Source organism: Coffea arabica, chromosome 10c (assembly GCF_036785885.1).
Source record: "Coffea arabica cultivar ET-39 chromosome 10c, Coffea Arabica ET-39 HiFi, whole genome shotgun sequence".
Taxonomy (NCBI): domain Eukaryota; kingdom Viridiplantae; phylum Streptophyta; class Magnoliopsida; order Gentianales; family Rubiaceae; genus Coffea; species Coffea arabica.
The window spans coordinates 49,931,763-49,957,030 of record NC_092329.1 but is presented as its reverse complement, the minus strand read 5'-3'; the positions used below and the strand labels follow the sequence as shown (position 1 = coordinate 49,957,030).

Genomic DNA, 25,268 nt, shown 5'->3' with positions numbered 1-25,268 from the left:
ATTTAATGAGAAGAACTAAACGTGCCAAAATGAAATACTAGAAATTTAAGCAGCTAATTGATAGTTGCCAACAAATAGATGTTGTCATGCCTCTAACTCGCACGTGCCAGACATGTGGCATCTGTCATATTCTCAAGTCTCGTTCGAGAAATATAAAGTTATATTTTAAAACGAGTAATATTAATGATATTAAATTAGAAAGTTATAAAAATAAAACTAATTATGATGCGGTAAAAATCCAAAACTAGAATAGCCTAAGGTTCAAATGAGTCCACACGCTGAACAACTAGCGGAGATAAGTTATCAAGTAGTAAGCATTCTGGTACATCTAAAAATAGAGTGTTACTACTATTTTTATTTCGGCCTTATGACTGGTCCAACGTCGGGCACTAGAAAATACATAGTTTTGTTCATTTAGAATTTGTAGTGGTATTTATTTCCTTTTTAGATTAGGACTTTTGTAGCCCATAGAAAGGCTTTCCTAGGACTTTTATAAGCAGTCTTTATCAATTATTATAGGGTAAAATAAAAAAAAAAGCCCCCTGTGATAAACCTAATATACAGAAAAATCTCCTGTGGTTTCAAAATATACAATGCGACATCCCATACTTTGAACTAAATTGTAAAAATTAACGAATCCGTTAAACTTAATGGAAATGACTTATTGGAATCTTAAAAAAAAAATTATACCTAATTTTTAACAAATATACATGTTTTGCCCCTTAACCTTCAATTCTCTCTATCTAAAGAATAAAACAAATGATTTTTTTTTGAGCTGTCTTTTGCTTAATTATGTCAGGGTATTTTGGTTTATTCTCCATTTCCGTTAAGTTTAACGGATTCCGTCACCTTTACAATTTAGTTCAAAGTACGAGATGTCGTGTTGTATATTTTGAAACTACGAAGGACTTTTCTGTATATTAGGTTTACTACAGGAGATTTTTTTGTTTTTTACCCATTATTATATCAAACTAGTTATTTTTACCCATTGTTGGCTGCGAGTTTTCTCTCATTTATATAGAGGGTGTTCGTGTAACTCATTCGCTTCTCACGCTTTCACCACCGCATCAAATTTAGTTCGTAAGTGTGCTTTTGCAACTACAATCTGCACTCTATGGCGACAAAGGAACAGGAGTGTCTTTTTGTTCAATCCATTGTTCCACTGATCCACTCATTCGGAACAACAAATACATCACGTATTCAAAAAGTAAAGGCCAAAATTGATAACTCACGTAATTTTATTTTTATCTATTTTTTACATACTACACCATTTGATTGACTCCCAATTTCGTCCCTAAAATTTCTGAAGTTTGGTGCATGTGACATTTTTCCAGTGAAGATTTGGCTGCAAACGTGTTTTTAGGAACAAAAAGAGTACGTTTCGAATTTGTAAGGAACTAAAATGCTTTGCTTTGTGTGGAGGAACTAAAATTTAACATCGGTAAAATGCGAGGAACAATTGGTATTGTTTTTCTTTTTCTTTGTTTTTGAGCAAACTATAGCTTTTTCATTGATCAAATTCAAAACTGTCAATTCGCGCAAAGTAGCAGCTACTATATATACATCATGACAACTCTATATAGTTTCGTGTTCTATTTACAAAGAATAACCAGGGGTCTCAAAGCTATTGAAACAGGAAGGAGAGTTGCTCCAGTCAAGGATGATGCTCCAATTGGTTTTCAGCCGAGGGACCCTGTTCGAAAATTCCTGCTGAAAAAATTGAGCGTGATACTAAAAACTTTTTATATTTTATATTAAATTTCTATACTTTGTCAAATAAGTCTTATGAATTTAGTTACAAACTCATCAATTTTCATTTATAGTCTGAAAATACTGAATTATGGGTACATTTTATGTTTTTTTGTTACACTCTTATTATAATTAGAGTTTTTCTAACGGCTGCCCTTGGAGCACTCGTTAACACACCTAGTATTCATACAACCTACCATATATATACACACATTAACTATTATTATTCTCTCTTACATTTATAGACCTTTTCTATTTAATTTTGCCTACCCTCTCTCTTGTAGTTATTTACTTTTTATAATTAATCTTATATTTTTAAAAGTATAACATTTGAAATATAAGGCATCCGCTAGACAAACTGTTATATTTATGACATCATTCAATTTTCCAATTTTGAGGTTTAGACTTGCTCGCTCGAACTCATTGACCTAACCGTTGAACTCAACTGAATTGTTATATGGTCAAAGGGCAAATGATAATGCCACAATTTATATTTTATTTTCGCAGCAAGTTTATGTTGAAATGACAAAATTACTCCTCCTAAGTCCAAATTGCATTTGGACTTGAGAAGGATAATTTTGACATTGGAATTAAAAAAAGGGATAATTTCCCAAACTTCCCCTGAAATTTATGACAATTACAAACAGTATCCTCCACATTTATAAAATTACACCTGCCTTCCCTCATGGTGTAAAATGACAAAAACAACATTATGAATTACTCAATTTAACATTCCCATGAAGTGAAGTAATGCATGTTTAAAAATTAAAGATAACAAATCATTAAAAGAAGAAAAAACAAAGAAATCCAAGAGTAATAGATTTGCTCTAGTCTTAACCACCCAAATAATCTCAAATACAATCTTACTTAATATTGTAATATCATCTCAAATCTTACTTAATATTGTAATAATTTGAGGAAAAAATTTCAAGATTCTTACAAAAATAAGTTACTTACTCAATTGGTATCCAAGATTTTTTTTTTTCCAATTTATCCATGCGAATGTTTTTTTATCGGAGTGAAGAGAAACGAATTTGATAGATAGTTTTCTTAAACTATGTGGCAATATATTAAGTTTAAAATTACAAATGAATTTTATTTCTATGGAGAAAATTCACCTAAGGGCAATATAGGATTATCAATGGGGATGTTTTGGTTACATCAGTAAAGTGAGCTCCAAACTATTTTCTAAGGGACGTTTATATAATTTTTTTAAACCTAAAGGGTACTTTCTGCAATCATCTGGGAAGGCCGTGGCACTAACACCACCGATTCCCTAAGTTTCAAAATAATGAAAGGCTGATAGAAGAAGGGATAGACTACAGAGCAACAAAAGTCAAATTTGCCACGGGTAGAATTTCTGTTCTCTTTTATCTAGAAGTACGTGTCATCCATGTATCTGCTACGGTTGGCGGTTTTGCGTTCTTGAGAAAGAAAAAAAAAACACTAGTGGTTGACTTTGTTTTCTTTGATTCATTTTTTTATTGGTTGGCTTGTTGAAAGTGGATGTCTAGAAGTCTAAAGGCACAAATTCGAAGAAATTGGCAGAATTCCGCCACCACGGAAGAAAATAAACTAAAACTCCTAAGCATGATAAGGACTTGTTCGGGCATTGAACAGGCTAAGTCCTGTAGAAATGGCGGCGGATAAGTATGACATATTAGGGACGCGGGGTCATTGTCAACACCATGTAACTTTCTTTGTACGTCGTGTAATTTTTTTTTCACATGATGTATTTTCACAACAGATAGTGGTGGGTCCCATATTTGACACGAAAATCGAGTTACATGGTGTAATCTCAGCCGCACAAAATTTTGAGGACCAATCTTGGCCCTCAACCGTGCAGGGACAATCATACTGATGACCGTCCCTGCCCCAAATCCGACATATTAGGATATGCTGTCGTGAATTCCTCCTACAACTGTTCCTGAGGTCTATGATCAAATTTTGGTCAAAAAATATATATATATATATATAAGGTTCAAATCGCATCTTATTTATTATTTTTCATATCATATATGAAATTTATAAAATTTTATTCAATAGTTATACATTATTGAAAGTGAATTATATTATGTGCATACAAAATTATATATTATGTATTTTATACAAAATCAATTTGAAAGGTTCTTTGACAAACCGGTCCGGCCCCGTTGTTCGAATTCTTCTGGGATTCTCATTGTGTGTGAGGTCAAAACAATAATATGTCAAAACTTTTGAATTAGTCCTTCAAATAACGTGTACCCATTTACATTAATTCTTCAAATAAGTTTTGTAATAATAGCCTTTATAGTTCATATGATCTCATCATACTTCATTTTCATGATTTTGAATCATATTTTGAATAGTACAAAATTATATGTCAATAGAAGTTGAATTAATTAGTAAAGACGGATCACTGCTTCACAACATATTTCAATTGAGAAATGTTGCATCTTTTTTTTTTTAATCCAAAGATAGCTTTTGGATTTTTGTTTTTACCTAAACAATTGACTTTATCAATTTAAGTATATGTCTATCCACTTTATCAATGAAAGATACAGCGAAATTTATTTTTACAAGCTATAGTAGATGTGGAATCCACTTCATTTATCTTAATTAGACTTTTTTCTTTAAAAAAAATTAATGGGTATTAATTACAAGCTTCATATTAATTTAATCAGAGCCGGCCGTCTTTATACCTATTGATCTTTTAAGATCTGAATAATTAACAAAAAGAAGAAATGTACTAAAAAGACATACTAGGGGTGATAAGAAAACGCACACACAAAAAAAAAAAAAAAAAAAGGCCAGAGCTTACAAAGAAATGAGAAATCAAGTTTATTTATTTTCTATAATTACATTTAAGTTTTGTATAGTTCCGATCACTATTACGGGTCAGGAAACCAACTCTCCTTCAATTTCTGTGGTCTCGCAATAAGTCCAACGTAAAGGTCGACCATATCAAAACCGTGGACAAATTTTCAATAGTCCAATTATAATACCAATTTTCTAGAAGTTGAAGCCAACATCATACTCTGAAACTCCTCAAAATCAAGCATCCCATCAGAATTAGTATCATAAACAGTAATCATGCTTCTATAGTCCTTCCCTCCATCCCACAATCCTAATCTCCACAATGCACTCTCCAACTCGTCACTGGAAATGAATCCATCATCATTCAAACCGAAAACCTCGAAAGCTTTGGTAAGATCCTTCTCCAAAAGGCTATCTTCTTCGTTCTCCTTCGGCTTCTTGCTTTGCTCAACATTGTAGACCTTTATGATAAGGTCGTAAAATAGCACAAAATCAATAGGGTCGAAAGTCTCTTTACCCATGAAGAATAACTCGACTTGATTAACGTGGACGCCAATAGTTTCGAGCAGCCACATTATCTCCTCAAGGTCAAGGGCAACTTCGCCATCGCCATTTTTGTCAAGTTTGTTGAAAATTCGTGCAAATCATTCGTATTGAAGACATTTTACTACAACTTGAAATGAAGGTGAACGATGTTATAATAAAAGAAAAAAAATATCTATTTTCACACAACTAGTGTTGTCGTAACTTGTAAGTACATCGTTAAAGAGTTCGTACTGGTTAAAACATCAATTATTGGGATTTTTCTAAAGAGATCTAGATTGTCCCAGCTTGTACGGATCCGTAATGATTTGTGAAAATGACCCAAGTTTCAGTTTGTGGTTTAGGCATTCAGGAGGAAACTTGGCGGAAGTTTCCTTGGAAAAAAAATCTCCAGAATGGACAATTCTTGCATCAACATTGAGCTCTTTTGAACCACAATTATAACAAACCAATTTCAGACTTCTCTGCGAAGTGCAAATTTGAGTTTGTTCTTGAAGATATGGGGATGAAAAGACGTGCTTGCCACAATTTCTGTATTCCTGAACGTCTGTTATTCATTTTGTACGTATCAGTTTCTTTATTTGTCAAAATTTGTCATTTCAAGACACCTAACTTTCACCGATCACCGTTTGTCTCTCCCATTAGGCCAATGATATTGTCACAGCATTATTTTAGTATCAAAGCAAATTTTATTTTAATGACAAAAATACCCTTCCTAGTTAACACAACTAAGAATGTGCAAGATCCAAAAATTTCGATTTACTAACCAAATTCGCATTGAATTCAGAATTTTCGAAATTGGTAAGTTGGAATTCAGAACTAAAATTGGGTTTTGTGATTTCAAATTATGCCAATTTGGTTCGAATTTGGTAATGGGATTTTTGAAATCAGAATTCGGAATTCTTATTTAGATTTCAAACTCATTTTTCATATATATATATATATATATGTGATATTATATATATATGTAATGTAACATTTATATTATAATAATAATTTTTATATTCCTGAATTTGGTGATTTGAAATTCCTATTTCGATTTCAAATTCATTTTTCATATATATATATATATATGTGTGTATTATTTTATATATATATGTAATATAACATTTATATAATAATAATTTTTATATTCCTAAATTTGGTGAAATCAGAATTTACCGAATTCCGAATTGAATTCGGAACGAATTCGAATTCTGAGTTGGTGAATTTGAAATCGAATTCGATCAGAAATTTTGATGCCAAAATTTAAAAAAAAATTTGATTTCAAAGTTTCAAATTACCGATTTCAATTTCGATTTATACCCCTAAACACAACTCCGAAGTCCAAACTCTACAGTGCTCTAGATATATCGTGCTCCCAGTAGGAGTGGTTTTTGGGTTTTAGTGATTACGACGGTGCTGGTGGTGCTGAATTGACTCTAAAAACTATTTTGCTCTTGATAGCAAAAGTTTTCTTTTTTTTTAAAATTTTATTAATGATTTTATCCATGATTTTTTAAAAAAAAATTCAAGTCAACGTTGTGTTTAGCAAGATGAAGAATTAGATTAGCGGTGCGGTAGAATGGATTGAGTTTGCTCTTTTTATTTTCTTTCAATGGAGTCACGTGCGGGCGACTTTAATACATTGTTTTGAAAATTAGATCGAACCGGCCGCTTCAATCGGTTGGATCGCGAACCAATCATAACTCTAGTTCGGTTCATACTTTAAACTGATTGGACTTAAAACCGATAAAAACCGGTCAAACCGTATGGAACCAGTGGTTTTTTGTCTATTAAATTGAAAAAAAATAAAAAAGAATAGGTTTTTTTTAACCCTAAAGACTAATTATTAAACGCCATATTCACTTACTTTCTTCTCATTTTTTATCTTTTATCAAGTTTGTATCTCTATTTTCTATTTTTCTAACTTCCTCTAAACTCCAAACTTTTTTTAAAATTGCAATCTCTAAATTCCAAAAATGTGAATTAAAATTTAAACTCACAATGTCTAATTCCCATAAACATGAATTTTGTATAATTTTAGAATATTGAAGTATTTTGGGTTGGATTTAAGATTATTTTTTTGGTATATATAATTGAGATTGAGATGAAATTTATTTGTTTCAACTTATAATTCAAAAAATTTATTTGTGAAAATCCAAGTTCTTTGAAAATATTAAAATTTTCATCATATAAATTCTTAAATTAGTCTAATGCATGTCTTATTTTTTGCATATATATTTATAGAAACTATTTTTTTAAAAATTCATTGAATTGGGCTTGAATCGGTCTGACTGATTGAATCTCGATCCGAGCACCTCACCGGTTCATTTAGCAGTTTGAGTTTCAAAACATTACTTTGATATGCATGGCTATGGTCAATTTGATTCTTCTACACTAGACTCCATACAAAATGTGAACATATGGTTCGAGACTATATTATTGTAATTTAAGTGGGTGGGGAGTGGTAGCGGCGCCGAAAAGAGGATGGCGAAAGGTTGCATGAAAGAGGAGGAGGCACTAGGGTTGACGAATAGGAGGACGCGAAAGGGTAGGTAGGGTGCGGAAGAGAGAAGAAGATTTGTAGTGGAAGACTAGCAGGCTTTGTTGCTATGTTTTGAAACTCGGATCGGACAGCAATTCGGTCGAGACTAGGGATCAAGAATCAAAGGGTTTGATCGAGTCGGACCGATACAAAGAATTAGATTATGTCAACATGATGTCATTAATATAACTCAAGTAAAAATTAAAATACTATGTAAAACACTAACATCATATTAGCGTCAAGAAATGTTTATTTATGTATGGTTGATGTTGCAAAACTATTTAACAAGAAAAAACAAATAAAACTAAATAATCAAGAAGCAAATTTCATAGATTAATGCATATTTTATAAGTTTATAATTAAATTTATGGGCTCCTTTGAAAAATAACACTAAAATTTAGGACTAATTATAAACTACAAAAAGTTTCTAGAAGCATCAACAATTTTGTAAAATGGTAGGGGTCAAAACATAAAAATGAAAAAAGTTTTAAAACTTAAACTAGCGTTCCTCAAATTTCATCACGGCCACCTAGAAAATGGGAGTCTAAAGAGATTTTGTATTAAGAATTAATAGGTACACAGACCTTACTAGACCAAGAGAGTGTTGTGGCACAACCCTTGGATTTTTTTTGCCGTAGATGGGATTTGAACCCCCACCTACAGTCCAAGCAGGGTCTTAAAATCCACCTTGGTGGCCACTTAACTAAGTTCTGTGGTTACATGTATTCTTTTGTTGCTTTCTCTATTCTCAACTTGTAAACTACTCCCGAGTCCCAATACCACCCTCCGCTGCTCCTCTTTCTTCTTCTTCTTTTTTTTTTTGTTTTTAATTTCCTTTCCATATTTATTTGTGTTTTTTTCTTATTTTAAATCTGTTTTTTCCTACTAACTTCAATCTTCTCCCACCTTTTTCTTGCTATTTTCTTTGATTTTTCTCCTTTTTTATGCCAAATCTATAATTTGATCTTGTTTGAAGTTGGTTTTGATGGATTGGATGCTGCTAACAGAAGAAGGAACAGATGAGTGAAGAAGGAATGGATTTGCAGAGGAATGAAATCTCAGTAGGAAAAGTAGAACCAAAAAAATGCGGCAAAAAATGGAAAATTAAAATATTGGGTTCTAATTAGTTTTACCAGGTTTCGGTCAAACCCAGCCAAAGAGCTTTTGACAACCGATTTTATAAAGATACTCGGACCGAACCGATTGAATCGGATAATCTGGTCCAAGTTTGAAAACACAGCTTTGTTAACTACAAAGGATATCTTTGTCATTTGGTGAAAATTGGCTCTCTCGGTGAGATATTTACTCTGGTAATATCATTAGCAATACCATTACATGTAAAGATATTTTTCCCTCCTAGAAATTGATTTCCTTTCCTCTTTTTTTTTTTTTTGAGAAAAGAAATAAAGAAAAGAAACCATTAATACATATATTATACCAAATTAGGAAGAATTGATTGGGGAGTTAACTATTATTTAGTGAAATTACAAGCATCCCGCGATAGTAAAATTATCTAACAAATTACAACTAACTCAAATATGGTAGAATAGAACTACACATAATTTGGGAGATTTGAATCTAAAACCTCTAACTCCTGCATCCTCAATCTTGATTGTATTTCCACTAAAAACTTGGCTTTTAATTAGTTCACAGAAATTGTAGGCACAAATACTTCTTATCAATCATCATTAATTGCTGTTTCTCCCTTTGAAAATGGGAATAGATTAAACAGTTCCTTACCCTTATGACGTGCACGGTTTGATGCGCAGAATATTTTCATAAGGACAGATATTTGGAGAAAGTTTTTAACAAAAAAAATGATCATTGTTAACTAAATTATTGAAAATCGTCCAGCACGAATTGCTTTACAAAATATGGTGCCCATAAGATCAGATGCTTTGCATGAAAAACTAATTCATGCGTAACCTTATTTGCGTCTCTAGGAATCCATTTTACTTCAAGGATATTAGATTCCACCGGAGATAGACGAACTTCCTCGGCAATGGAACTGCTTTCAGATAGCACATCTTGCACATCTTGCAAGATATTAATAATCGATAGTAGAAGTGGCAAAATGGATATATGGTTGATAAATGGTTTTAGTTAAATGGATTGTGGATCAAATTGATCCAATCCAATTAAAACCATTTAATAAATGGATCTAAATGGATGTCATTTAAATGGATAGTGTAAACCATGATCCATCCATTTATCCATTTACTCTCCCAAATCCTAAATTTAAGATCAAAATGTTTTTTTCCAAAAAATACATATCCCCAAAGTTCTATCCTTAAATCACCTAAAACCTTTTGGTAATAACAAATGCTTGTACTACTACTCTATTTCAGTTCTTCATAAAATTAGTTTAATTCCAAGAAAATTTAACTGTTGTGGTCAATTTAACCTTTCGTCATTACTTTAAGTATCATTTTGTAAAGTAATGAACAATTAAGAACTTGGCTATATTTTTATAACTTTTGAATGAATTGAATACGGCTTTACAGTGAAAAAAAGTTTACGTTTCCAATTTTTTGCATTCCTGTTCAAGAGTGATGTCTTGAATTAAAGTGGAGTTCTAATAAGAAATCTTATGTTATTTGACAAGTAAAATATTTGCATCACATGTGCACGTAGTACCTAAAAATGTATGAAACTCCTTATTATACCATTGATATACCAGCTACCTTATATTACTTAGTAAATTAGGTGTCTTTTGTTTTTTGGATAGTTGAGTTGGGTGATAAGGGGAGAGGGATTGCAAGTATGAGGATTTGGGAAAAAAAAAAGTGTCATTTACATATCTTAACCAATGTTGCGGGGACACTCGTTAGAAATTTTTTTTTTATAAATAAAAGAATTAAAAAAATAAAAATTATTTTGACACTGCATGATGTATTCTCGCTTTTTCTTTACTTAAGAATATAAATGTTTGCAATCATTACTACATGAGAGTTTAATTAAAAAAAACAAGAGTAGAGACTAAAATATAATTTTGAAAAGGATGGAAGAAGTCTAGGAACTAGAAGCAAATAAAATGCAATTAATGTTATTGGCAACTTGGCATGCGAGGAAGTTATGAAGGAAAGAATAGGTGGTCCCACAAAATTAATTTGACATATGAGAAAGTTATGAAGAAAAGAATAGATGGTCCCACAACATTTTATCTCACATTTTTATAAATGTGTTTTCTATTTTTTAAGTTAAATGGATGTATATGGATAAGATGGATAATCCATTTAAATCCACTAACATAATTGGATTTAAATGGTTATCCATTTAAAACCATTGAATTTATATGGATCATCCAAATCCATTTAAGGTTGGTTTATATGGATGGATCAGTGGATATGAATCCATTTTGCCACTTCTAATCGATAGTGTATCACCCTCTAGGGTATAGTTTGGAATCTGCAAGATCTTAACCAAGTCAAATGCTTCGCGAGCTGCAATTGCTTCTGCTACCTCTGCTGTAACTAAACCATCATAACTTTTAGATAAGCAAACGACAAATTGACCTGATGATATCATGAAATATTTAGTGAAAGTTGATATCATATCATGAAATATATAATAATTGGAAGATTAATTTCTCAAAGCAATTTCCTTCTTTGTTATGAAAATTGCACTTTGTTGCGATGTGTGACTTTGAAGAGGGCATCAGTGTACCATCACTGATTTGCATCATACTATTCCCAGAATATCTTTAAACTAAAGGAAGAAAAAGTAAGTAGATATTTTCCACAAATTGTTTCCAATCAACGAAATTTTCAGCAAAAACAAAAAACAGGGATAATTGCTGCCTTTGATTTGTACCCACGACTCTGAATTGTTTAAATTTGGTCCCTCCGTAAATTTTACTTTTGCATAATTAACTCTTATAAACAGTTTCGAATTAATCAAAAATCTGATTTTTTTTCAAGCAAAGGTAATTTCTCTTGAGTTTATAAACGTATGAGAAATAGGTCTGGTGGCCACATTTTCACTGGAGAACAATTGTCACCTAGTAAACATCTCAAAAGCAAAGACAAAATCGCTAGATTCGAATTGCCGGAAGAAAATAAATCATGAACAACAATATACCATAATTATTGGTGCAGAAAACGATAGACCATTATATTCTATTCCCTAGTTGAATTTCAGCTGCCATTGTTCCCTATGGGTTTCATATTTAGTCCAAAAAAAGAATTCTAAGATTCTTGTTTTGGTCCTTTTGGATTGGTTGAAATTCAAACAATATGATCTAAATGAATCAAAATGAAGTTGCGTGGGCTAGAATAGAGGTCTTAGAGTTTTTCCCACTATCTGTTTGAAATTCGAATCTTGTACCCAGAAATTGGAGGTGGGAATTGTGTATAGAAGGGTGCGAGGACTAGAAAAAATATTGCTCAAAAGATCCTTGTATATATGACTTTTAGAAGTTAAAAAAGCTAATTGATGATTTTTTTAATATCCTATTCTATTACAAGGACGGGTCTTCGGGAAGGGAAAATCCAATTCTATTACAAGTAGGAGTGTTTGAAAAGAATTGAAAAAGCTGCTAAATGAAAAATTGAATTGGTTCAAACCGAAAAATAGGATAACCAACCCGTAATTTTCAAAATGGTTAGGTTACTCGAACCTATTTGAAAAATTATATTAGGGTATGGTATTCAACTTTTAAAAATCACGGTTACCTGAAACTTCCCACATATATGCAAGGTTGGTTAAGATAACTAGTATCCAAACCTCAACCCATAATTATTTAGTCATTTACTAATAATTTAAATTACAAGCCCCATTCCATTATACATTTTATTTTTCATAACTTATAAACTTGTATATTTAACCCTATCTTACATTCACTTTGTCAATTTCCTATCTTCGTTGCCACTAATTTCATGTATTCTACTACTCTATCTTTTCTCTTTCTTCAAAATTCCTTATCATTTCTCATAAATTCTATCCACTTCACCACTCTATATATTTTGTTTTTAATTTTTAGAGATTACATTTTTTGTTGTAAAGCAACCTATTATCCTCAATAAAAAATGAATTAATAGATTTCAAGAAGTAGGAAAAATGAAAATAAATATTTGAAATATTTTATGTTTTAATTATCTATTATGTTTTGATTTTTTATTTTGTTGGTGGATTTTTTATTTTGTTGGTGGTTTTTTTAGAATTGTAGGATTAAACACTTTTATTAATTTGGACAATTATTGTATTGTTTTTTTTATTAATCTAATTTTTCTTCTACAAGTACGAGAGAGTTAGATTACCTTGTATACCCGACGTTATTCTACGGATGTTGGGGAATGGAATATTTTGTGGTTAAGTTAGCGATAAGGTTAGGGCATGGAATATTTTGTGGTTAAGTTCAGCGAAATTGCAAATGAACTGGTTATCCGATCCATGAACACCCCTAATTATAAGGGGGAAGCCTCCTCCTACACCTCTTGTAACAACTTGGGTCTAAAAGCTAGACCAAGCAAATTTTGGACCGAAATCCATTGGTTCAAAATGGTTAACCAAAATTACCATGTAACTCAAGCACCTAAGTCCTTAAACCATTCTTTTCCTCTTTCTCTTACCGATGTGGGATATCTCACCTCTGCTGCATCTGTTTGTTGACCTACAGGTTAATCGGTTAACAGATAACCGATTGAATAGGGCTGAGGTATGGAATATATTGCTAAATTGCTACTTGCGCTTAGGGTCGAAATTGCAAATAAATTGGTTACCGGTCCATAAACACCTCTAATAACAAGGGGGATTCCTCCTCCTGCTCCTATGCTATACCTAACTACTGAATTGCCAAGTAGTGATAAAATTTGCAATATTGACAAATGTAGAAATCTTCGCATCCCACATCGAAAGATCGTGGGGTAGTTACTCTGGGTTTAAGATCCACAAGCGCCCGTTCTGTCACCAATTGGTTGAATGTGGTTGTTTTGTGAGTCCTCCTTAAATTGTCCTTTGGGCCGTTCTTTGGTGAACTTCCTGAGTGTTAATCTAACTGTGTGCATGGGTTCTTGCCTTTGTTCGAGAAAAAAAAAAAACCACTTGTGTGGCGAGGTTGTGCTCGGGAGGGGGATAGGAGCTTCCCGTCCCACATCGAAAGATCGTGGGATAGTTACTCTGAATTTAAGATCCACAGGCGCCCGTTCTGTCACCAGTTGGCTGAATGCGGTTGCTTTATGGTCCCCCTTAGATTTTTCTTTGGGCCGTTTTTTGGTGAACTTCTTGAGCGTTAATCTAACTGTGTGTGTGGTTCTTGCCTTTGTTCGAGAAAAAAAAAAGACAGATGTAGAAATCAAAACCCACAGAGTTAAATGATGATGAATCTCAGATCCTTGCACGCTTGTGGATGTTGCATAAAAGGACCCTGAACAGCATCTTCCGTGCAGTAGACAAACTTGACTTAATTCCCTTTAAAATCTGATCATGGGCTGTTGACATCTGACTGAAGGCATTTGAATGCAATTGCATCTTCCAAGTCATTAAGGTTTTCTTTTCAACAACCTTTAACCGTCAAATGAAACCCCGGTCAATGGGTTGGAAAAGACTGGAGCCAATTTTGTTGAACTATCAAATGCTGTCTACTACTCTACTATCGCCCCACTGACAAACGCGTTGTTGAGGCTGTGGGCTAGAAAAGTTCTTCATCAGATCTTTATTGACATATAAAACCACCTGCTACATCATGCATTAGGGGGAAAACCTTAGGCCTAACCATTTTAAAAAAAAAAAATTATTATATTTTTCGTGAATACATTTCTCAATCACTTTTTACTTCACATATATTTAATCGTTACAGTAATTTTTTTACAAAAAATCTAGAAAAATGCAATCCAAACTAGCGTTTAGCTTTTCCTTATTTCGTTATCTCTCTCTCTCTCTACACACACATAGATATATTATATGTCTGCTAGTTTCCTAATGATTTAAAGAAGTTAATTGTCTTATTCTAATGAAGAAATTTTTTTGTCTTATTTAATTATGTGAGGCCGATATTGAATTGTACCGGGCTCGGACAAGTTATAAAATGAACAAAATTAGTTGATGAATTTGGTTCAATAAGAGCTCAACGATCTGTATACCAACTACATAAACCAAACACAAACAGGACTTAATTTTTGTTAAAGTTTCAAATTCAACTCGAGTTTGGCTTTATTAACACAATATTCAAATGTATAAGTGAAAAATAATTAAGATACTCAAGTTCGACTCAATATTGAATTAGGCTCAAGAGATAAACAAATCAAAATTTGAACACATGATCAAATTCACTAAAATTACAAAATAAAGTGTGAACAATATAGAATTCGATTTGATTAGGCTCATTTTACACCTCTAATCATGTACACACAGTTTCTTCTTGTCATGTTTTTAGTTACCTTTACTGGAGTATATAGAAACAGAACAGCATATAACTAACATACTTATCGGACAAATTATATATATATATATATATATATATAAAAGAACCAAAAATTACCATTTCACTAAAAAAAAAAAAAAACATCGATTCTTTGTAGGTCAGTTTCTTCTACCCAACGTATTATGACGGCATTATCATTGCTTTCTCTGTCGGTCTCGACATTAACAGCAAAGAAGAAGAAGAAGAAGAAGAAAGAAGAAAGCAACCAAAGAACACATTGGTTCATTAAATCTTAATGCAATGAGATTCATCTCAAAATCACAATCATTTATGTACGCATGCATAGAATGAAATGATAAGATTTCTTTAGCGGTAGGAAGAAACAATTACTAACTAATTTTCTGATCATCAAGAACTGGAAACCATCATAGTCCTGAACTCCTCAAAATCAAGCAATCCATCCGAGTTTGTATCAAAAATGTTAATCATGCTCTTACAATCCCGGCCTTCACGCTCATCCCACAGTCCAAATCTTGACAAAACCTTCTGCAATTCCTCACAAGAGATGAATCCATCTCCATTTAAGTCAAACACCTTGAAAGCTTCAGCTAGATCTCCATCAAAGCTGTTTGTTTGATTGCTTCTGCCAATGTTGCTCTTGACAACAATATCATAGAAGATGAAAAAATCAATTGAATCAAGACTTGTTGTTGGTCCAACCAGTCTTTGCAGCTCCTCAAGGGTAGTGTGGAATCCAATTCTCTCTAATAGCCACTTGACTTGATCAATGCTCATTAGCCCATCGCCATTTTTATCCAGTTTTGTGAAAATCTTGTGGAGGTCATTGGCACTCAGGGATGACATGAAATCAGGAGTTATAGCAGGAGAAAAATGTTTGTGGATGTTTGGATTTACAACTTTCTGCTGCCAAGAGAAATGCTTCAAATATTCTTGTTGCTCAAGATGATGAATGCTCGAATGTCCAAACGGTATATATCTGTAGTCTAAGGTTGAACATTCAAGCCAAGTCCAAGCGTGCGTTCTAGGCCATTAAAGTAGCTACAATTGTGTGAAAGACAGATTCAAGCGTCGAGAAATTGAGGGTCAGGTGCCAGTGAAATTGAAAGGAAGGTCTGTAACGCTGAAAAGAAAGTGCAAAGAAATGAGAAGGAAATTTACCATCCTAGATAGAAGATAAAAAGACAAGATATTGTTGACAATTATTTTGGCCTTTTTGTCAACAAAAGGAGGAACACGTCCTTGGTTTCAAACAATCTTTTCCCACTCTTTATTTAGAAGCTGATCAGCTAACCAATGAGAGACTCATTTCCATTAATCAAACAAAAAATGGGGACTCGTTAACATATGAAGATATATTGACTAAAGATGTAAAATAGCTGGACTGAAGTCCTTTTACTCTCAAGCCCTCAAATGAGAAGTTGTATAGCATATCTTAGCAATTTAATTAATTGCATTGGGTTATATATATTATAGGTCCGATGCAAAACGTAGGAGCAAGAGATGGTTGTAGTTATGCTTTAAGTGGACTCACTGTATTGATCATGTCATTATTAGTAAAACAATAAGAACTTAATTAACAAGAATTTGTGTGGAAGTTTCCACGTATTTTAGAGCCATTTATCACCAGATTGGCAGCCAAACCATGACAACGAGATTAGTTAAATGTGTGATTCATTACCTCAGACTTGGACGACTTGTGATACACGTTGATGGATACAAGAAACAACTCACCAAGTACCCCTTGGCCTTGGTGATACATTAAGGCAAAGGTCGTTCGCCACGTTCCTCAGGCACTACTGCTCTAGGGTCGTAAACCAATTGAATCCTAATGCCACAAGCTAGGCTGCATTTGACTTTTTAATATCGAGCTAGAATTCATCAATTTAAGTTCATCTAACTCCATTTGATGTTGCCCATGAAGACCATAAAAAACAATAATGAGAGATTTGATGTTGTATTGGCAAGGCTCGACGTCAGCTTGAAAGCTTGGTTTAGTTCTTGACATATATAGATCTGACTTTGGTTTAATTCTTAACATATATAGATCTGACTTATAAATCCAAAATGACCTACATGTAACAAATGTTATGTCAACTACATGCTTCTTTTTATGTTAAATAAAATAAGAATAAATCTTATATACACTAACTAACAGTGTATACATTATATCACGGTTAAATGCACGACACATATACAAAATTTATACTTCAAATTCAAATTCAAATTATGTGTTATGTATCAATGGGTGAAGATATATACACTGTTAACGTATAAAAGATTAATTTATAAAATAATTATATGCTTTCAATCCTAGTGCACGATCTTTCAAGATGATATGTATAAGTTCAAGTTTGATTCAATAAGTCATTAACAATATCTATTGATTAAATTTGATTAATACTCATTGGCATTTGAAATCAAATGAAGCCCCTAAAAAATAGATTCCGAATTATTTGTTACGAGCTCGATTTATTCACAGCTCAAGCGTTCATGCCTAAGTCTCATGCTCAAAGTTGTATCACTTAAATTTGGTGTAAGATACTCATCGAACTCTATATAATGAGATGAACAATTTTGCACATTTTCGGTTTAAGAAGAACTGCATTGATAAGAGGCTCATATTCCTTTTAGGTAGTTCTACTATTTGCAGGATGTATGGTGAATTCCATCAAATATTTTCCAAGAAAGTGTAATCAAAAACTTGTTGGCATTTATATATGCATTAGGTCAGTACCCATGACATGCCTGGCTGTATCCAAGGACCATCCTGGATACGTCCCGCTTATAACTTATTGACGGGCTTACAACTTATCAGAGGTCGATTTTGCCATTTTTTTTTAATGAGCCTATTGGAGAGGAGGGTATATTCCCCCTGAATTTTCTTCTTCTTGTTTCTTTTTTTTTTTTTTGTGTTTTAAACAAAGGGTCTCTATCTCATTTTTTTCATCTACAATTTAGAATTTGATGTATTTGAATCTGACACGCAGTCAAGTTAACATCTTTTATGGATTCAACTACAATGGCTGAACCTCCACTTTCTTAGATGCCTAACTATAGTTTGGATTTTAGTAGCATAACATACACCATAACTACTTGGAAAGTTATAAGTTAGTACAAAACTCTCTCAATTATTATTTTTCTATTAGTTTAATTTCAGAAATTTATGTGGACTTTTAAAAAAAATAAGTGGTAGAGATGCCTAATTTAAGGATAAGGAGAAGATAATCCACTAGGCCTTTGGCCCGGTGGTCACTACCAAAGACTTAAGTCTTGATGGTGTGGGAGGCCAAGAGTTCAACTCTATATGTAGCGGCCTTAATTGGGTTTTTTCGATGGAGTCTATACTCATATTGAGTCCCCTTTTTCCATCCCCTAGATTAGGTTATATTAGACTATAGAAATCCTATCGTTGCGACAAAAAAAATTAAAAATAAGAAGATCGAATAAAAATAGGCTTGCAAGAATTGGTCATTAAAGATGGTTCATAACTTTCAAAATCGCATACTAGTGTCTATGTAACCTTTCCATTTCCCTTACAATTATTTTTTGGTAAAATAATGATGTGCATTGAATTAAATAGAGCTAGTTACAATCATCAGAAGAAATCAATCTCCTCTAATTAATATCCTCTAAACAAGTAGCTTTAAGAAAATGGGGAATCTGTTGAACAAGACAAAATTCCTATCAAATTCTAGTTCCCTGTCAAATTGAATTTCCTTGTAGTTTACAGTTTCCTAGTTAAACAGTAGCGTGAAAAGTCAACCTTGAGATTTACCAATGTATTCCATGGAAGCTACTTTTATCTTTGGGTTAATTACATTTATCTCCCCTGAGATTTGATCATATTACCAATCAATTCCTGTAATTTATCCAAATAACGGTCTCACCCTTTGAATGATCAAACGTTTAACAAAAACCCCCTTAATGCCGAAAATGCCCTTATTGAGGCCATGTTGCATTAAAAAAAGAACATATTTTTATTTTATTAATCTTGAAGCAATCCAAAAAAATAGAAAAAAGTTTTTACTTATTATTTTATAAAAACCATATCTTTGCTTCCATAAATAGTTTTGAATCAATAATTATTTTAAATCTTAAAAATGAATATTAAAAATTAGATAAATTGAAAGAAAAATAAAAAAACAAGAAATTATTTTAATTCCTGAAGTATGGTTCAAATTGAGGAAAATATACCTTGTGCTCTCCGCAACATGCCTTGAACCACAAATTCAAACCATACTTTAGGATTTAAAATAATTGCTTCTTTTTTATTTACTTTCAATTTATCTAATTTTTAATATTCATTTTTAAGATTTAAAATAATTATTAATTCAAAACTATTTATGGAAGCAAAGATATGATTTTTATAAAATAATAAGCAAAATTTTTTTCTATTTTTTTGGATTACTTGAAGGTTAATAAATAAAAATATGTTATTTTTTTAATGCAATATGACCTCAAAAAGGGTATTTTCGAAATTAAGGAGGTTTTTGTTAAACGTTTGATCATTCAAAGGGTGAGATCATTATTTGGATAAATTATAAGAATTGATTGATAATATAGTCAAACTTCAGAGGAAGTAAATATAATTAACCCTTTATCTTTCTATATCTTGTGTCAGGTACATTCAGCAGTGACATGATGACATGGTGGCTTCCATTAATGCACAAAGGGGATACCTTTATGGTGGGCACCCCTTTGACCGCGCCTACCATAGGTACACGGTTCCGTTCAACACGTTTCCGGAAGATTGTCAATGTGGACCATGCGAGGCAAAATGCACACAGTTCCTACCATCAATGTTTTAAAAATCAAACCGTTAATTGAACCGATGAAATGAATGGGTCGAGATTTAATCGATTGAATCGGTTCAATTTCGGTTCAATGATTTTTTTAAAAATAATTTATATAAATATATATATGCACAAAATAAGACATGTAATGGACTAATTTAATACTTTATATGATGAAAAGTTTACTATTTTTTAATAACTTAGATTTTTAAAAATAAAATTTTAAAATTACAAGTTAAAACAAATAAATCTCATCTCAATTTCAATTATATCTAAATCCAACCCAAAAATATCACAATATTTTGAAATTATACAAAATTCACGTCTATGAGAATTTAGATATTGTGAACTTAAATTTTAATTTACGTTTTGGAATTTAGATATTGCAATTTAAAAAGGGAAGCTTGGAGTTCGAAGAAAATCAAGAGAATCGAAAATAGAAATGTAAACTTGATGAGAAACAAAAAATGAGATAAAAGTGAGTGGTTGTGGCATTAAATAATTTGGGTTAAAAAAATAATTCTTTTTTAACTTTTTTCAATTTAATGGACAAAAACAAAATTAAAAGATGGAAGAAAACATCAATAAATTAAAAATAAAGAGGTTTGATTAAAAAGGGAGTGACAAAAGAAAAGAAGATAGAGAGAGAGTTGAAGATTAAAAAGAAAAAGCTATGAAAGGATGAGATTTTGTAAAAAAAATGGAAAAAAGAAATATGAATATTTGTTTTATATAAATAAGTTATTAAAAAAAACTAATAGGATGTGATGGTGCAACAGTTAATACATTGGTCTTCTATTACAAAGGTTTTAAGTTCGAATCTTAATAGCTGCATTTTACAAAAAATTTTTTTTAAAAAAAAGGGAAAAGTTGAAAATTGAAAACCATCGGTTCAATCCGGTTCAACGATTTTCACGGTTCAACCGATTTTTGATCGATTTTCTGACAAAATCAACTATGACATAGAACCGGACCGGTGCCATAGCCGATTTGCGGTTCGATAAGTCGAACCGGCCGGTCCGGTCCGATTTTCAAAACATTGCCTACCATTGCCTTAACTTGTATCTCTCTATATACATAAATTGTTTCACAATTAAAATTAAACAATATTTAAATGAAGGTAAAAAATAGGGTTAACAATTCATCTGAGTAACTTGCGAATTTGGATCGACCTACTTAGTTCACCCTTAACTCTACTGCTTTGTGGTTGGGGCAGTAATTGATCTAAAAAAATTAAATAAAATACAAAAAAAATCAAATTTTTACAGCCGACGAAGAACATTTTTACCGACAACTTGTAAATGCAAATGGTTATTTGTGCGTATCAACCAAAATTCGGCTGCCAAAATAAATCAATAGTACGAATTCCAATATAAGTTTTATAAATGTTTGTTTTTTCCTTTTTACCCTTTCACCCCTTCCAACACCTAATTGCTAAACATAACATTTAAGTTCCAAACCTGACAATAATAACGAAAACCCTATAACTCAAAATTTAGTCTAACATTACTTTTCATTATTTATTACAATTTAATAATGCAAATGAAGCTAAATAATAACACCCCAATAATGTATCACAATTACTATCAACCATATTTAAATTAAGTATACAATTTATCAAACCACAGTATTATATTCTTTTGACTTTTAATTATTAGACAGCATAAAATGAAGTACAGGATATGTAATTAAGGTAAATATAGTACATACATTACAAATTTGTTGTCATGAAAAAAACTACCACTTGTGCAAATCTATATGATTTGCACATATAACCACTAAACATGTTTAATGTAATTAAAAAAATTCATAAATAGTCCATTTATTGATTTTTATATATAAATCTCAATTACTAATCATTTCCCTTCCATATGCATTTCAATTAAGTGCGGCAAAATACATACTTATTGCCGCACCATACCAAACTATCATCAAATATTTACATTTTATGACCTATTGGACAAATGGTGATAAAAATGGCCTATTTATCACAATAATTAAGCAATCATGGTAAAAACTAATATAATTATCACGGTATGTTACTGTGACAGAAGAAAGCGGAGTACAAATTCTTTTATTACCACAAATGCCAATACCTCGGCATTAACGTCACATATTCAGTGTCGATGCAAATCAAAAGGCATTAATGATATTTCGATGTTTTCAATTCAGTTACAAAATTGGTTTGAATGAAGAACTGACAATTGAAAGCTCAATCGGATGGTTAGGCTGAAAATTTGGGTACTAAATATACGTATTATGTATATGTGTGAATGTTTTCTATTTTAATTTGACGCCCAACCAGTACATTCACCTCTCGTTTTTTGTTTTTCCAACTTCTTCTCCACCTCACGTGGCAAATTTGAAATTATTTTTAGTTCTAAATTCGGAACTTTCTTCACACACAATTACATTTACAGGGAGTTGTGGCATATTTCCATTCTTTACGGGTTAATTTGCAAGCGCTGTGTACTTCTGGTTCAATCCTGCAATTATCCCTTCCTCTACTATCTTAGAGGTCAACAACGTACAATATTCCTTGGTAATTGGATGATCCACATCCGAACACGGTATTTTGGTTCCATTTGTCCACACGCATTTGCACTTTAACCATCCGGACACGACATTTTAGTTTCATTTGTCCACGCGCGTTTGCAAATAGACAAAACATCTCCGTTACCATAAAGGGCTTCTGGACCACGTGTCATGCTTTGCAGGACTACTTATGGTAGGAACGGTCAACACCCTTCCTACCATAAAGGTTTTCGTCAAATTCACCCAAAACACTGCAAAATCTGTCCGTAAAAGATGGTCACCGGTAGGGGTCGCAAAATTATCTACTAATTCGAAAATTCATTATATCCAATCGGATTTGACCCGAAAATTAGGATATCCGATTTATATTATTTGATCGAGTCAAAAAAGGGTTGGGTATCCTCTAAGATGCGGCACGGATTAGGGTCAAATAATTAAAAATCCATGGGTACCCGATCCTCTCCACATATATCTATTTTTTATTTTTTATTTTTGTACACATCTTATAAAATAATAATTTAGAATTAAATAAGTAATTTCATTGAACAAATTGCATTACAAATATAAGAGACTATAGTTTATATACAAGATTCATTTGTAGATATCATGAACTTATGTTTTATAGGAAAGAATTTAATTAGTGTGGAACATATATTTAAAAAAAGTGCACTACTTGTTTCAAACTTTATTGATTTTGAATTCTTTTAATTTTTTTCATTTATCATGTATTCTCGTCGCATGCTTGTTTTTTGGTAGGAGACTTTTTTTTTATTAAATCTTAGATGAATGTGTAAAATATAAAATTAAATTATTAAAAATCTTTTTTTTCAAAAAAATTAAATAATAAGTAGGGCTGGACGGGTACCTACTGACATTGGGTCAGGTCAACGAGATAATATAATTATTCATAGGTTTTAACATTTGCAATAACAACAATTATAAGTTGAATACAAATTTTGTGATGGAGTTGTACAAATTTTTCAAGTTTTGGCAATATGATGAATGTTTTTATTTTTGTGTCATAAAAATAATGAATAATATTATAATACTAATATTTATACTTGAAATAAATTAAAGAAACAAAAACTTTGTCATAAATTGAACGGGAAGGAGTGATTTAGTGAAATCCAAATTTTGTTCAAATGAAAGGAAAAAAAAAAAAAAAAAAAAGAAGCGGTAGAATGGATTCCACGCGCGTGGGACTCTCCATGTGCATTATGCCTCGCATGGTCCACATTGACAATCTTCTGGACACGTGTCGACCGGGAACCGTGTACCTATGGTACGCACGGTCAAAGGGGTGCCTACCATAAAGGTATCCCAAACAAAGGATGCTTTCGTGTGGTCATTTTGGCAGACTTTTTTACAGCGTGTTTGGAGAGGTCACAACTTAATACAAAATCTACGCTCTTTCTTTATGGACTAAGCAACGCGATCATGAATAGAAGCTTTTCAAGCATGTCATTTTCGCCCCTTTCGCGGTCCGTTTAAATTTATTTGGTCCCTATTTCTCCAATTCCTACTTCTTTTCTTTTTCCTAAGGGCAAGTTATACTTGAGTTCGTTGACAAAAACATATTGGAATCACCACAACCGACTTTGACTTAACTAGAAACTTTGATTTAAGGGCATTTGGAAGCTGTTAGACTCAGACTGGATCGATCGATTTGATCGGTCTGACAAGAACCGATATTCTTCTCGAGTTGGTTAGTAGCACGAAATCGTTTTGATAAAAAATCAGTCAAAATTATCAGAAATAGACCAAAACAGTTACCCAATTCGACTGTTTCATCCGGTTATCAGACTTTTCTTTCTTGTGTTATTTCAAATATAATTTGAGTTATGTAAATTGTAAAATTTTCATTTATTAATAGGAATAAAAAACGCCATCCACTTAGTGTAAATGTCAAAATCACTCACATTTGTAAACGATCTCTTAATCAAGGAATTTTCATCCAAATTATCTTATCAATTTATCATTGGTGATTCCAACTTGCATTACAAAGCCATATTCCCAATAAAAGGACATACTTTAGACATGAATTCACATTTTTATATACAATTTTTATATGTATACTTGATTGCAAATCTAATATTTTTGGAACATTTTGTATGGTTGGCCGAAATATAACTAAGAATTTAATTTCAATATTTTTATAATTTATAAAAATATAAAATAATTATGACATCATGCTGATATTAGCAACCTTTTTAGAACGGTCCGACTGATTTAACCAGTTAATCTCTAATCTAGTAGTTTAATCGAGTCGCTATCCAGTTCGAGTTTAACAACGTTATTTGGGAGCAGGGGAAGATTGAATATGTCTGCCCAAGTTTTACTCACATTAAAAAGATACAAAAATGGTCACACATAACTTAAGGGTGTTGATTTAAGTATGATACAACTTGTTCACCTTTATGGAATTAAAAAAAAAGTTGTTAACTGAAAGGGCTTTTAAATTTCCTTGCATATTTAGGAGAGCACTTAGATAGATAAATTGATAATTGTGAATACAAAGATGATTGAAAGGTGATTGAAACTTAGAATCAAGTTCTTTATTGCTTTCCCATATGTAAAAAATAAAGTTTATGAGCAGAAAATGTTTTTGAATTCTTGCATATTTAGAAGAGAATTCAAAATGAATAAGCAAGCAAATGAGTGTAGGGACGGATGAAATGTTTTTTTTTTTTAAAGAGCGTGAATGATTAGATAAAGAGCAATTGATGCTTGAAATCAAGAATTATTCCTTGGTTTTGTTTATAATGCTCTCTTTTTTTTTTTCTTTTGCTTTTTGTTTAAAATGCTTCTTCCTTCTTTTGTACCTTAAATTAAAGCCTTTATTGTAAGAGCTTCAATCGGGACTCATTCGATATTACATTCTTAACAGTTGATTACCCCAACTTACCACTTTTTCTTCGTTCTGGGGCAACCTAAAGTTATGAAT

General features: G+C 32.0%; 2 protein-coding genes across 2 annotated transcripts; both read right to left on the bottom strand.

Moving 5' to 3' along the window:
- Window positions 1-4,724: 4,724 nt before the first annotated feature.
- Window positions 4,725-5,120, bottom strand: LOC113714184 (probable calcium-binding protein CML44). The gene has a single exon (XM_027237978.1). It carries the CDS (start codon window positions 5,118-5,120, stop codon window positions 4,725-4,727), a length of 396 nt encoding a protein of 131 aa, XP_027093779.1.
- Window positions 5,121-15,235: 10,115 nt separating this feature from the next.
- On the bottom strand, window positions 15,236-16,102 carry LOC113713460 (probable calcium-binding protein CML44). Its single transcript, XM_027237187.2, has one exon. It carries the CDS (start codon window positions 15,837-15,839, stop codon window positions 15,384-15,386), a length of 456 nt encoding a protein of 151 aa, XP_027092988.1. The 5' UTR covers window positions 15,840-16,102; the 3' UTR covers window positions 15,236-15,383.
- Between the last annotated feature and the right edge of the window lie 9,166 nt (window positions 16,103-25,268).